This window comes from Grampus griseus, assembly GCF_964374135.1.
Source record: "Grampus griseus genome assembly, chromosome: 7".
NCBI classification, from domain to species: domain Eukaryota; kingdom Metazoa; phylum Chordata; class Mammalia; order Artiodactyla; family Delphinidae; genus Grampus; species Grampus griseus.
Window position 1 is genome coordinate 62,288,291 of NC_139001.1, and position 15,447 is coordinate 62,303,737.

Below are 15,447 nucleotides of genomic sequence, written 5' to 3' on the forward strand. Positions count from 1 at the left end.
AGTATTAAAAATAATTTCCACTTAATATATGAAAGGAGCGATGGGGCTCCCTTTCAGTCTTGTAAAAGACTATAAAATATCTGACTCTCTAAATAAAGTATATTGGCTCCATAAAAAATCCATTCATGAAGACTTGACAAGTGATGGTTATTTTGTTATAGGCTAATGGAGGAACGGAGAGAAAGAATAAATAACTTCCTGAGTAAACTAATGAAAGAGAAATTTGACAATCAAGATTTGATTATTGCTAGAGATATTGCAGAAGCTGAGGCTGAATGGAAAAAAAGAGAAAGAGAAAAGTATGAAAAAAACAAAGCAGAATTAAAAGCAATTGCAGAACATAGAGCTCTTGTGGTAAGCAATTCAATGATGACAAATAAAAATCAAAAAACAAATTTGAGCTCTTTACACTGTAGTTTCTCCTTACTCCCTCCTAATATACTCCCTCTGCCTCCCTGACAAAAACTAGCAGATTTGAAAAACAATGTATAAATTATCTTCCTGTAGTCTTGAAATCAGACCATGTTTAATTTCTAACAGAAAATGACATGGTAGACAATTACAAATAAGATCTTTATAGATGCAAAGTAATAATAATCTCTTCTGTTTCAGAAGAGATTTGTTTGCATCTGAAGTGCAAAAAGTTATTCATTTAATATACCTTTCGTTTGAATGTTTTTAAGATAAATCAAGTAAAAATTACCCCATTGTGTTTCTGTATATCTTAATCCTTCAGAATGTATCTCCTACGTGACTGTCATAAGATATAAATTGGATACTTTATAAACATTGTAGCAATTAATTTTTTACCTTACAAATATTTCCCTACCCTGAGATGGTCTTTTCTGTTCCTGAGATGGTCTTTTCTGTTCCTGTATTTTTTTAAAACCAGTATCATTCTACTTACGTTTTTATTGTTTCTTGATATTAAGGAAATAGAACAAAATCAAAGTAAACTGGCCACGTGGGAATCAGTCCATGTGTGTCCAATTTTCTGCCCTTGCATTGCTCCTGGCTGACTTTCTGCTTAGAGCTTTCTAACTTTGTGCCTTATTGAAGGCTGTTGGTTGCTAAAAATGGTTTTAATTTTTTCCTTTGCCTTTTATCATCTAGATAAAAAATAAAGAGGAAGAAGAAAGACAAAGAAAAATAGAGGCTAAAGAACAATTGCTAGCTGTCCTGAAAGCAGACCAGATTTTCTGGGAGCATGAAAAGGAGAAAAAACGGAAAGCTGATAAAGAACGTCGAGAAGTTCAAGATGCCCATATTCAGCAAATGGTAATTATTCCTAAATGTTTATACTTCTTTTAGCAATAAATATGTAATATAGAGTTCTTGATAGTTTTCTGTTTCCTAAAGCAGTTTCCTTTATCAAGTACGATCAGATGGTCATTATGGTTATGACACAATAAAATGTATTAAAAATGTGAAGAGTTAGTTTTTGTTTTTATGGGTATTGAAGTTCTCACACTAGGTTTATGTCTTTTGCACAACTATTTATCCTTCTTTAGTTTCTATTGTGTTTTGATAAATATTTAAGAAAATACAAACGCAAATGGCAGGCCATGATGCTTCCTTTACTTTTTCCCCCTCTTTAAAACCACTACCCAGAGAATATGTTGATTGGGATCACATAGGTTTCATATTTGAGGTGAGTGGGGGTCCCAGAGATTTTACAGCATGTATGGAAGACCTGGCAACCAATCATTTGTGTCTAAAAACTGTTTTCCAGAATAGCTGTACCATTTTCCATTCCTACCAGCAATGAGTGCAAGGACAAGTTGCCCCACATCCTTGCTAACACTTGTTATTGCCATCCTTTAATTTTTAACTATTCTAGTATAGTGTTATCTCATGGTGTTATTTTGCATTTCCCTAATGACTAAAGATATTGAACATCTTTTCATGTACTTTTTAGTCATTTGTGTGCCTTGTGAAGTGTTTATTTAAATCTTTTGCCAATTTTTTAGTTGGGTTGCTTTCTTTTCTCTTTTTATTTTTTATTTTTGGCTGCATTGGGTCTTCATTGCTGCACACGGGCTTTCTCTAGCTGTGGCAAGCGGGTGCTACTCTTCGTTGCAGTGCATGGGCTTCTCATTGCGGTGGCTTCTCTTGTTGCAGAGCACGGGCTCTAGGTGCGTGGGCTTCAGTAGTTGTGGCACACAGGCTCAGTAGTTGTGGCTTGTGGGCTGCAGAGCGCAGGCTCAGTAGTTGTGGTGCATGGGCTTAGTTGCTCCGTGGCATGTGGGATCTTCCCGGACCAGGCTCAAACCTGTGTGACGTGCATTGGCAGGCAGATTCTTAACCACTGCACCACCAGGGAAGCCCTGGGTTTCTTTCTAATTGTTGAGTTTTAACTTATTTTTTTAATGTGGTGAAATATACATAACATAAAATTTACCATTCAAACCAGGGGTCCCCAACCCCTGGGCCCCAGTCTGGTAGCGGTCCGCGGCATGTTAGGAACCAGGCTGCATAGCAGGAGGTGAGCAGTGCGCGAGCGAGCAAGGCTTCATTTGCCACTCCCCATCGCTCCCCATTGCTTGCATTACCACCTGAATCATGGCTCACATTACTGCCTGAACCATACCTCCCCCTCCCATCCGTGGAAAAATTGTCTTCCACGAAACCGGTCCCTGGTGCCAAAAAGGTTGGGGACCACTGATTCTATTTTTAATCATACAGTCCAAGGGCATTAAGCACATTTACACTGAGGTGCAACTATGAATACTGTCCAACTTCATAACTTTTTCATCATCCTACTCTGAAACTCTGTACCCATTAAACAGTAACTCTCTGTTCCCCTTCCTCCCAGTTCCTGGTAACCAGTGTTCTACTTTTTGTCTCTGTGAATTTGCTTATTCCAGGTACCACATATTAGTGGGATCATACAATATTTGTCCTTTTTTGCCTGTCTTATTTCACTGAGCTTATGTCTTCAAGGTTCATTCATGTTGCTGCATGTGTCAGAGTGTCATTCCTTATTAATGCTGAATAATATTCCATTGTACATATATACCACAATTTGTTTATCCATACATCCATCAATATATATTTGGGTTTTTCCCATTTTTTGGCTATTGCAAATAATGCTTCTGCACATTGGTATAAGATATCTGTTTGAGTCCCTGTTTTCAATTCTTTTGCTTATATACCCACAAGTGGAATTGCTGGATCATATGGTAATTATATGTTTAAGTTTTTTCAGAACCACCATACTGTTTTCTACAGCAACTGTACCATTAACACTCTGACCAGCAATGTTCAAGGGTTCCAGTTTCTCCGAATTCTCAACATTTTCTGTGTTTGTTGTTATCATAATGGATTTAAAATGGTATCTTATTGTGGTTTTCACTTGCATTTCCCTCATGATTAGTGATGTTGAGCCTCTTTTCATATGCTTATTCAGTCTGAAGACTTCCTCTAGCACATTTTATAGCACAGGTGGGCTAGCAATAAATTCTTTCAGTTAATGTTTTTCTGGAGATGTCTTTATCTTGCCTTTTCATTGGATATGAAATTATTGGATATCATTTTTTTCAGCCTTTTGAATGTTTGTTCCAGTGTCTTCTGGCCTTCACTGTTTATGACTAGAAATCTGCTCTCAATCATAGTTTGTCCCCTATATGTGATGTGTCATTTTTCTCTTGAAAATGAAATTTTTTCTTCATTTTTGGCTTCCTGCAGATTGACTATGATGCATTTTCCTTGAGTTTTTTCTATTTGGGATTTGTGGTGCCTCTTGGATGTGCTAGTTAATGTCACCAAATGTGGGGAGTTTTCTGTTATTTCTTCAAATATTTTTCCTGCTTCTTTATCCTTTTTTCTTCAGGGACCCAATTTGCACATACACAGAGACATCTGATATTATACCAGAAACCTCTGACAATTCTGATCATTTTTAGTCAATATTTTTCTTTGTTCCTCAGATGGGACAGTTTCTATTGATCTACCTTCAGATTCACTGGTTCTGATGTTGAGCTCATCTAATGAATTTATCAATTATTGAACTTTCAACCCTACAGTTTTCATTTGGTTCTTTTTTATATTTTTTATATTGTTTCTATTTATCTGATTAGATTGCCAGTTCACTCATTCTGAGCATATTTCCTTTAATTCACTGGATATATTCATAACTGCTTTGAAATCTAATTGCTAAAGTCAATACGCAGTTTCATTCAGTTAGTTTCTGTTTCCTGGGAATAATGTAACACGTTTCTATTTCTTTGCAGGTCTAGTGATTTTTGGTTGAAAACTTGACATTTTATAGAATATGTTGTAGATTGTTTTGTTCTGAGAGTTGTTGCTTTTTTAGTAGGCAACTGCTTTCCCTGGACGCAAGCTATGAAATCTGTTTTCACCACAGAAGGTAGCCTCTGATGTCTTTGCTCACTTTTATTTTTTAAAGCCTCGACTCCTAGGGTTCCTCACTGTACTGGTGTTGACAGTCATCCAATAATATGGGTAGAGTTTATGTTCAGACACCTTCAGCCAGTAATGTTTTTACTCCTACCCTTGCTATGCAAGCTGTGGGCAGGTTGAGGGTGGTAGTCCAAAGAACACTAAATTCATAATTTCTCCCAGGCTTTTTCTGCCAGGCTCCTGAGGTATCCTGTGTGAATGTGTTTTATCAGTTAGTCAGGGATGTCTGTAAAGTTTATCATTTCAACTCTTCTGTCTCATTCCAGAATCTCCCCCTTCAATTTCTAGCTGCTTTGTCACTCAACCCAAATAGAATCTGACATCATTATCCAGTTAAATTGCAAGTTTTCACCTCCTGAGCTGGAGGGATAGCAATGCCCTCCAAAGAATGCCAGAAACTTGCGGTTCTTACCTTCTGATTTAGTAGCAGTTTTTCATGAAAAAACACTTCTCAAGTAGTTGCCTGTACATGGTCACTTACCAGTGCTCTGAAATGGTTGATTTTAATAATTTTTAATAATAAACTTGTTTTCTGTGGAGAATAATTGGCCAACCTCCTCATGTGGCCATTATCAGAAGTAGGATCTGCCATATTATTTTGAAGCAAATTCCAGATATCATATCATTTTATCAATGTATATTTCAGTATCTTATCTCTAAAGCTCAGGGACTCTTTAGAAATTAACAATCACAATTCTGTTAAAACATCTAAAACAATTAACATTCAAAAATATAAAACAATTAACATTCAGCATTTAAATTTCCCCCAGATTGTCTCATGAATATTTTTAGTTTTTGAGGATGAAACAGGGTCCATATATTCTATTTGGTTGATATGTCTTTCAAGTTTCTTTTAACCTATAACTCCTCCTCCACCCCCATCCTCTGTTTTTGTCTTAGGTTCTCCCTCCTTGTCTCCATTATGTTTATCTTGCAATTTATTTGTTGAAGGAACAGGGTTTCTTATCTTTTAGAATTATTATAGTCTGCATTTTGCTGATTGGATCCCTGCAGGGTAGTATTGTTCCTCACATTTCATGTAAAATCTAGTTTAGGTCAGATTCAGGTTCAGTTTTTTGGTGAAAACTCGTAACTGGTGTTGTGTATTTCCATTAGAAGGCATGTAATGACTGTTGTCTCACTTTCTGTGATACAAACAGCCTTTGATGATTGTTACCTAGATTTAATTCATCAGGTGGAAAAATGTCAGTATTTTCTGCTTCCTTCTCATCGATTTGCTGAAGTTTTCAAAGAAATTTTCATGATCAGCAGTTTCTCTGCAGTACAATTTTAAAAGAAAAGACAGGATATTTGATTCTTTAACTGTATTTTCGAGTTTTCAAAATAATTAGCTCTCTAGCATCCTCTAAAGGTATTTGTTACTTTACCCCCATGTGTTATAATTTTTAGGGTTTTAAACCAGTATTTTAAGTTTCTTTACAAATCTGTATTTATGCTTAATGTATATAAAGTTTAAGGTACCAGTCATGTATTCCATTATGGTTACCTTTCCTTCCATTCTCATTTCTTTTCTGTACTTCAAATATTTCTCCCTGTTCCCTCAACATCTTTCTACAAAACTGCTACCAAACCAATACAGTATATCCCAACTGCTCCTTGTTAAGATCCCAAATTACAGCATTTTACCATTGATGAGATAGTTCTTAGTCTCTCTGATTTTTTCCTGTTATTGAATATCATTTTCTATTTTTCAAACTCCTAGTATCCTATCCCCTATTCAACATATAGCATGAAAGCCTGTTTTGAAACGTAGCACTCAGTAACAAAAATTTGCTATTTTGTATTCATATGGTTGTTTTATTTCCTCACAAATTTCAATTCCTGGTAGATATATCAGGTTTAAGCTACTATTTTATGCTGAAGTGTTGGTTACTGAGTTTGAAATATATTTTCATGAATACTATATTCATAAGTAGACAAAATCTTAATTTTTGATACTCAGCATTTCTTAAAATGCTTCTGAGAAGACACAAGGAAAAAGTGTCAACCAAAACTTTATAGAAATCTTTAAAAACCCATTAGTCACCTCATATAAGCAGTTAAAAGAACAATGGTTTTGTAAATTATAAAGTTAAAAGAAAAAAATTATGAAATGTTAGTAAACTGGCTTTTGGTAGGTAGATTGCTTATTTCTACCTAGCTCCAACATTGATAAATGTCACTTGTTCCAACTTCAAATTCTTAGGAAAGAGAATGTGACTGGTTTAACCACTTAATTCAGATATTCATTGCTGACTTAATCTTATGTGGCTCAGTCACATGGTATATCTGGCTGATTTGGGACAGTGGGTTTGGGTGCATTCCTTCAGAATAGTGGATGGATGGGGACAGCGATTGATTATTATGTCTTCTACACTTGTCAAAGTACACATCTTCTAAATGGTAGAAACAGGATTTTAAACTTGGTTATTTGATTTTTAATTTCATGCTGCATTGTTTAAAGATGTACCATCACATAATACTGAGCCACTACTTTGAACATGATACTGTTGTGAGAAGCATGGGAGAATTTATGAAATAAATTATAGTATATAGTTGTTAAGTCAGGACTTGTCAAATATCAATGAGTTTAGAAAGCTCTATCTGCAACTTCAAATGCTACATATATTTAAAAAATTGATTTTTTTTTTTTTTACTAATACAAAGTGTATTTTTTCTTTCCTTCCCAAATAGGCCCAAAATAAATTTAATGCACTGCAAGCAAAACAAGCAGAATTAGAGTACTGCAGACTTACTGAAGCTCTTGTGGCTGAAAAGGAGAAGGAATTTCAGGATTATGCCAGAGAAGTAATTGAATCTGAGTCTGAATCAACAAACAAGTATATTTATCCTCTTGTAAAAGCTGTACAGGAAGGACCTGGAGGTGGTCCTGGGCCAGTTTTTGTGGACAGAGGTGTATTAAGACCCAGGTATCAGGCAAATGATATTACTGGAGTCCAGCTCCCTTTTTATACCTCTCAGGGATCAAAATATAATAATTTTCAAAAGTCTAAGGGAAGGCTAGGTTTTACATGGTAGAAAAAAGTTTATTTTTAAGAAGACTAAGTCATAGCTAATATTATGAGCTACAAATTCAAGTGAATTATATGCTTATAATTTGTTAATAAAGCTGCTTTTCATCTAAGTACAATTATGTCTGATCTGATTCTTCCCCATTCAAGATTAAGTCAGATTCCATTTTTTATTTTGATAAAACACATACACAACCAAATGTATAATTTTAGCCATTTAAGAATATTCAGTGGCATTAAGTATATTCATAATATTGTACAACCTGCACCTATTAGTACACAACTGCTCTGATCTGCTAATTTGATAAAAAGAAACCATAGCTAAAATTTGTGGCAAAGATGTAAATTGGAACTAGGACATTTTGGGTATTGAGAGGACTTGGTGGGGTGGGGGAGGTGTGAAAATTATGAATCCACACTTAAAAAAGAAACACAGTACTAGGTTAGGAAGTATGTTTAGGAAAGAAACCTAGAAAGCAATGAAAATAGAAAAAGCACATTGAAACTAAAAGTATTTTAATAACAAATTTGCACAGTCCATATGAAGCACTCACATTTTACATATTCTCCTGGCTTAATAAAACATTTAAAAACACTCCAGAATTTGAGAGTTTAATAATATTCACCTGCTAACACATATAAACCACTGAATGGTCAGAACGTTTTTACTTAAGCATATATATTTTCAGTGACTAACTCTCAAGTTAACTAGGTTAATTTTCCCTAAAACCAAAAATAAACAAGAAACCAAAAACTAGACAATCTGTTTTACAAACTCAATTAACACTTATATGGCTTTACAATGGTAAGTGTTATATTAAAGCTGGCAGGCACAGAATATAATACAGTGTTCCTGCTGCTGAGAAATTTGGAGGAATTAAAAAGCAAATAGTAGCATTCCAGTTGACAGAAATGCAAATTCCATGTATAACCTTAAAAGTCTGCTGAGGCAAAAGACACCTTGCAATGTGAAGCACTATGATTAAACAGTTACACTAGAACTTATTCCTAAACCTGGAAATTGTCACTGCTGGCTAAATTCTTAAAAGAAGTTCAACATTGTTAAACTCTTTGCTCAGTTTTTTCCTAATACAATTTCTGTGGGTAAAATAAAAGTATTATTTTAATTGATTTATCTTCATTATTTAGCTTTTAATAAAAATAAAGGCCGAATAAGCTAATACAATGATTTAAAAAATACAAAAACAAACTGTTTATGATAGTATAGTTTATTTTATACAATGTTTAACTATAAAAGTTGATAGTTTCAGAGTTTAAATTCTGTAAAATGCAGTTTGCAGAAAACAGTTTAACAGTTACTAGACTAATGATAAGAGAAGCAGCATTTTGAAACTAATTATACAATTGCAACAACAGCTTTATTCCTAAATTTCATTAAAAAAATATACATCACAGTGACTTCTGAGCTAGGAAAAGAAGTGCATTAACTTCATTTGTTTTTCCCTTCTGTAAAGAGAGCAGCCATAACTTTTAATATACCCACATACAAATACCCAATTCATTTATCCTTCAAAATACTATAAACACACAAAGGGGGAACAAAATATACAGCATGTGCTTTTGGTAAACATAGGAATTTGCTTGAAAAAGGGGGGCAGGGCAGACACACAAATCAATCCCACCACTCCCCCCAGTACATAAAAACAAACAAAACCCCTCAACAACTCCCTTCTCCAACCTTGCTGATGGAATTTTTCAAATTCCATAAAGGTTCGAAGTGTGATGAAAAATACTGCCACCCAGAGTAAAGCAAAATCAACTACTAAAACCATACTAATTTGTTCCACACACTAACCTGAAAACAAATTAGAACTGTCAGTAATTACTACTACTGAAAACATGAGAAGCCCAGTGTGTTCCCGTCCCCAATATTAAGAAATTTTTACTTTTCAGTTTCATATCTCCCACTGAGTACAGAATCAAAGGCCATTAGGCAAAGCCAATATGAATCAATATTACACTTGTGCAAAGATGGATTTATAAGACAAATTCTTTGAAACTTCTGTGAGGGATCTGATTAAGAAACTTAGAAACTACAATGCTCTATGAACTCACTACCTATAGAGTAATTTAAAAATGTTTTCAAGCAACCTAGTAGCTTCTCTACAAGCTCTTTAACATTAATCACTCTGCAGTGTCAATTTCTGTGGCAGATGGTTTACCCAGAAAAAGAATTCACATGAAATAATCATGAAAAAATTTCTCATATATTGCCAATCAAGTAATAAAAACAAACTAAATATCTTTAAGAGGATATTAAATCAAACACACTTTGAGGTAAACTGTAAGCTCAAACTATTATCAATTTGGCAGTAAAGAATTAAATAGTTGACTTTTAGGAAAACAAAGTTGTTCAAAGTAAAAACTAAAGGTTGCACAACTATTAAAAATGTAATGAAAGGATCATTTGATTGGTGTACTATTCAGATGCAAAGGCAGATGAGGTACAATTAATGCTGTTTGATCATTTTCTGAATGTTATTTATATTCTGAAAATAAAATCTAGCTGATTGTCATCTCTCACTTCAACTCCTTCACATATCTGTTCTATTGTAAAAACAACTAACAAAGTTTTTTTTAAAAGGCTTATAAATAATGTTTAGCATGGAATTGCTTCTTTGATGACCAAAACAGAATACTACTTAACGAAATTACTATTTTTTCCCCCTATGGTTACTTGTCTATAATTCTTAGTGGATAAAGCTCCGGGATCAGACAACATAGAAGTATTTTTACTTAGCATGTTTTTTTTTTTTTTAAATATAATTATTAGAAATCCTTTCTTAAACAGCACCTTTCTTGAAGCTCAAATAGTTTAACAAAGACTTTTTAAATGCAGTTTACTGAATTTAAGACAAACAATAACTAATTTAAAATATATTAACATTATACAGCTTGGGGACTCAAGACTCAATTATCTCTAAGGTTTGTGGTCAAAGTCTCTAAGGAATCAACCACCCTGGATTATCATAAACATCTATTACTTTTACCATCAGGAAAAAAATTTGGTAAGACTCTGCTACAGATATTTGTTTCAAGATACTGCAAACAATCATTACCCTATTTGTTATATAAATGGCTACCACAATGCCAAATGTATCATTACTGTTTTAATCAATAACGGGAAGTACTATGCTAATAAGCATTGCTTTGCTCAGTACAAATAACATTGAGTAGCTACTGGGTTTACGAAGGAGCTACCTTGGTAACAGAGTAGGTATTTGACACTACTGACAAATAGTAAAGTACAAAAGCACTCTAGAGGCAACTACTAATTGGAATTCTGAAATTTCTTTTCAAATGAGGCAGGTTTTGTGTTTACTGTATGTTCAACATTTTATTTAGAAGAGAAATTACAGAATAAAAGGCCACACATCACTAAAATAGCAATCTACCACATACAAAATTCTAAACGGACTTTGGATATCTTTAGTGTTTCACACTATAAGCTATCAAATTTTGCTACTTTCTACTCTATGTGGCAATGCTATACATGCCAAGTTAAAATAATGATTAACAGTTACGGTATAAAGCCCCCTGAATAGAAGAAACCAGAGTCATAAACATGCTACAGCCTACTGTGATACATAGATAAAAAAGATGCATTTTCTTGCCAGTTGAAGCTCACAGTTATGAGAGTTAGAGAAGTCAGTTCAAGTGAAAAAAAAAAAAAAAACATGCAACATTAATACTCAACTCTATATAGGTCAGTGGCCAAAAAGAGAAATCTAAGTTAATGTGTCAATACTAACAATTTTTAGAATCTGTCTAACATAAAGACCTGCACAAGTGGTATGTTTTAGTGAGAAAACTATTTTTTTCATTTTAGAGAAGGGTAATGGTAATAATAATAATAAAACATTCCCCCAAAGCAAGTTTCATCTCTTCAGACCAACAGCAACACAGAATTGAGAATTACAACCTGATCTTCAAGGTACAGTTCTTGTCAGATGCTGTGTAACAGCAAGCCAAGCCCAATCAGTACATCAACTGAAAAAAAATACTCAACTATATTTATAGACAGTGAAGTAAAACAAAACTAAAGAGGAAAAATATTAATATGAAACAAGCTACCGGTAGAAATATAAAGAGTAACATGAAGTGCAATATAAATATCTATTTTAAAGCACAAATTACTATAAAATCAAAAGTAATGACTTAATATCTCAAGTTATTAGGGTCCCACTTCTGTGTAATTAAAAGCTGCTGCTGCAAGCCTCTGTTATAAATGCTATAGAAAAATCTACACAAGATTTCTTCTACCTAGTGGCTTCTAAGGTTACTTTAATCATGAGAAACACAAGCTTTTGTAACAATGTATTCCAACAATCAGTTATGTTTGTTTCCAACTGGCCGATCACACAAATCAGGGTGTAGAAAAGCATGTTTGCTACTGGCTGATTGTTGCAACACAAAAATGCATACATGAAATAGTTAAACACAGCACACAGTATTACACCAAAGTGTTTTTCTCATTTCAAGTTTATTAAAACTTTTGCAGTACAAATTATCCAGGTTGCAGATTATCAAAAGATCGACTCAATAAAGTCCACATTGGAAAAAAAAAAAAAAAGGACAAACATAAACCCAAAACAATGAAAAGAAAACAACATAAAGGGGATTCATCAGCAAGTCTCTAAAACTTAAAATTTGAGACAGAATGGAAATAAGTTTATATACCTCATTCATCCACTTTTGTCTTCATCTGTTCCAGGGCTTGATTCATGATCAAATTTTTTATTTTTATCATGTGTGTGGTCATTTTCTTGACCCTTTGATTTTTGGTTTTCTTTTTCCACTGAGGATCTGGTCTTCTCATCCTCCTTATTTTTCAAAGTTGAGAACTTTAATTCATTGTCCTGACTACTTTGTTTCATTTTTGAGAATGGACTTTGATCTCTATCAGCCTTTTTTTCCCTGTTACTATTTGAGCTACTATGATCACGATTTTTAGAGTACATTCTCTTCTCACCCTCAGAATTCTCTTTTCTGTGTGAACTTTTACTTTCTTGGTTTCTGTATTTTTCTTTGTTTCTGCTTTGACTTTCTTCTCCCTCTGAGCTCCGTGAATCTCTCCTCCTTCTCCTCCTGTCTTTACTTCTTGATCTTCCTGGCGTTGCTCTTCTGTCTCGGCTCCGTGACCTTCCTCTTCTCCTGTACTCCTGTTCTCTGTATCTGTGATACTCCTTGCTTCTGCTGCGATCTCGGTCATGGCTTCTAGACCGCACTCTTCTGCTCCTGTCCCTACTTCTGCTTCGTTCCCTTGTTCTACTATTGTAACTGTGTTTGCCTTTAGTTACATCGCGTTCTCTACTCCTAGACTGTGCACGTCTGTCCTTGTCCTTACTTTTATTATGATCATGCTCATTGCTTTTGGATTCTAACTGTTTAGACTTCTCTTTACTTCTACTCCTTTCCTGATCTTTTCCTTTAGAATCAGACTTTTCTTTTTCTTTAACATTCTCATGATCCCTTTCTTTACTCCTTGACCTCATCCTCTTTTCTTCATGTCTATTATGCTTTGTATCTCTTTCCTTACTCTTGGATTTCTCTTTGCTCTTACTCCTACTTTTCGATTTGGCCCTTTTCTTTACCTTGTTTTTATATTTATCATCTTTTTCTGAATTTCTTCTGATGTCTCTCTCTTTGCTGTTAGATTTATGATCTTTAACTTTCTTTTCCTTTTCACTTTTTCTGTTTGGACTCTCAGAAACATGCCTATGATCAGTTATTTTTTTCTCTTTTACTCTAACTGGGCTTCTTTGATTTTCTTTTATTTCATTTAACTCACTCCTAAAAAAGGAAGAAAAAAAGTTTTGGGGAAAGTTTATTAGGAAAACAATGGTGTCCATTATTGCTGAAATGATATTCTATTTTCCTTAAGACATTCAGAAACAACTGAAATGGCTTTAAATGAAATAATTTTAAATAGTTAAAAAAAATACTTGTTACTGCATTTGAAATAAGAGTTAAATCTTACTTATCCCCTTTGATCCATCTTTCACCACTTGATACCCTCATTCTTTGAGCTCTCTGCATCTCCTGCCTCCAATGTGGAGGAGTCTCACTACGTCTGAAACGATCCCTGGATCTGGATCTAGAAGGAGTTCGATAACGCTTTAAAAAAAGAGGGGAAAAATTAATATATAAAAATATAAAAGCATTATAACAATTGCTAAAGTGTACATATTTCTAGGTTCAAAAATGTCTGATATTTCCATGCCTTCTAAAATAACTAAATTTCCCAATTGTCAGGTAGGAAATCAATGAGGCATAATGTGGTTTGATATCTTTGCTTTCATTGCTAATGAAATGTGTGTTTATATGTTCTTGTTTTAAATATGTCTTGGGTTTAAGTTCTAAAACAGTAAATATCGATAGCTATATCCCACATCAACAAAAGCTCTTTTGAATCCTCAATCATTTTTAAGAGTGTAAAGAGGTCCGAAGACAAAAAAGTTTGAGAACTGCTATGAGAATAGTTAGGAAGCCCTTTATAGTTCAGAGAATATACAATGGTGAACTGAACTAAGATGGTAGGAGTGGAGCTTGAGAGAAGCAGATACATTTCAGAGTATTTAGGAGGTTGAGGTTGAACAGACAGGATTTGGTGATGGATAAGTTATATAAGGTAGGAAAGAAAAGGGGAGAAACAAAATGATTCTTGGGCTTCAGGTTTAAGTGCTTGCACAGGTGGTAGTGTCTGTCACTGAGACCAGAAATCTAAAGGAGGGTCAGGCCTGAAGAAGTGTTTATGCTTACCATTGTATATGATGAGTTTAAAGTGCCCATTAGGCACCTAAATGGTCATCAAATAAACCTTTGATGCCAGAAAGGCAGATGAAAAACTGACAGTTATCAGCATACAGGTACCCAGTGAAGTTACGAGAGTGATTATATTGCCCAAGAAGCATATGCAAAGTGAGAAGAGTTAGAACCCTGAGGTACTACAATATTTAAACATCAGGTAGAAGAGCATGAACTAGCATTGGAAATTTAAGACAGACTGGCCAGAGACAGGAAGAAAAGATGATGGAAGCAAAGGGAAAAGAGTGTTACAAGGAGGGAGATTAAATAAGACAAAGACTGAAAGGATCCAATGGATTCTGTGACTTGGAACTGACCATAAAGCAAGTGCTGTTTTCAGCAGAATGGCAGAAGACAAACTGAAATGGCTGAGGAACAAGTAGGAAGTGAAGAAATAATATACTAAGTATAGCCACGTTGGTTAAAAGTTTTGAAAAAACAAGAAGATATTTAAATTCTGATGAGGAGAATCCAGTGAAGAGAAAGAGTACGAAATATAAGAATAGGGTTAATTTTTAACAAGCATAGGGACACAGTGGTCAGGAAGTAACAAAGGGGTACAAGAAAGACCTCAATCTCATTTTATACCATGTACATGTAAAATCCATTAACATCCCATGGATTTTCAATGTGGAAGAACCAACACAAAGAAGTTACTATAAAAGGAGAACATATAATTCAACATCCGTATCTACTCTAAATTTTAACTACTTATGTATAAAACAATACTTAAGAAACACTCTAGGATTATTTAAGATAAATGCAATACTATCAGAACTTCTGGGAAAAGAATCACCTACCCTTGGTCCTCTTCCTTTAATTTTCCTGCCAGACCTAGTAACTAAAAGTCGCCTCTGGTATGAAGCAGGCTGGGAGTTAAGTAGATTACTAGAAGGAAGCAGAGGGAAAATTAAAAAACATTATTTTATAAAAATAAATCTGGAGAACATAGCTTTACTGATCTAAACTAATAAATTTAAAGTCTTACATATATAATCAGTGGTTCTCAACCAGGAATGTTATCAATCCTAGTAGTTATCTGGAAAAGTATGGGAGCATTTTTACAACTGTCAATGACTAGAGGGTGCTATTGGTACCGACTGACAAGTCAGGAATGCTAAAATCTTGTAATGTGTGTAGATGAAGAACTATCCTGTTCCCAAAT

At 34.3% G+C, this 15,447-nt stretch overlaps 2 protein-coding genes across 3 annotated transcripts in view; one reads left to right on the forward strand and one right to left on the reverse strand.

The window, feature by feature from the left end:
* Nucleotides 1-7,461, forward strand: part of CFAP210 (cilia and flagella associated protein 210) — a gene marked incomplete at both ends in the record, with an annotated part of 36,728 nt that extends 29,267 nt beyond the window's left edge. Inside the window, 3 exons of the mRNA XM_082657938.1 lie at nucleotides 162-354; nucleotides 1,114-1,278; nucleotides 7,117-7,461. Coding sequence (XP_082514064.1) covers nucleotides 162-354; nucleotides 1,114-1,278; nucleotides 7,117-7,461 — 703 coding nt within the window. The remainder of the gene's footprint in view (nucleotides 1-161; nucleotides 355-1,113; nucleotides 1,279-7,116) is intronic.
* Nucleotides 7,462-11,939: 4,478 nt separating this feature from the next.
* Nucleotides 11,940-15,447, reverse strand: part of PPIG (peptidylprolyl isomerase G) — a 41,201-nt gene continuing 37,693 nt past the window's right edge. For both annotated transcript variants that reach the window (XM_082657724.1, XM_082657725.1), the window contains exons 12-14: nucleotides 15,083-15,170; nucleotides 13,456-13,592; nucleotides 11,940-13,268 (exon numbers count right to left, since the gene is read on the reverse strand). In XM_082657724.1, coding sequence (XP_082513850.1) covers nucleotides 12,161-13,268; nucleotides 13,456-13,592; nucleotides 15,083-15,170 — 1,333 coding nt within the window. In that variant the 3' untranslated portion in view covers nucleotides 11,940-12,160. The remainder of the gene's footprint in view (nucleotides 13,269-13,455; nucleotides 13,593-15,082; nucleotides 15,171-15,447) is intronic.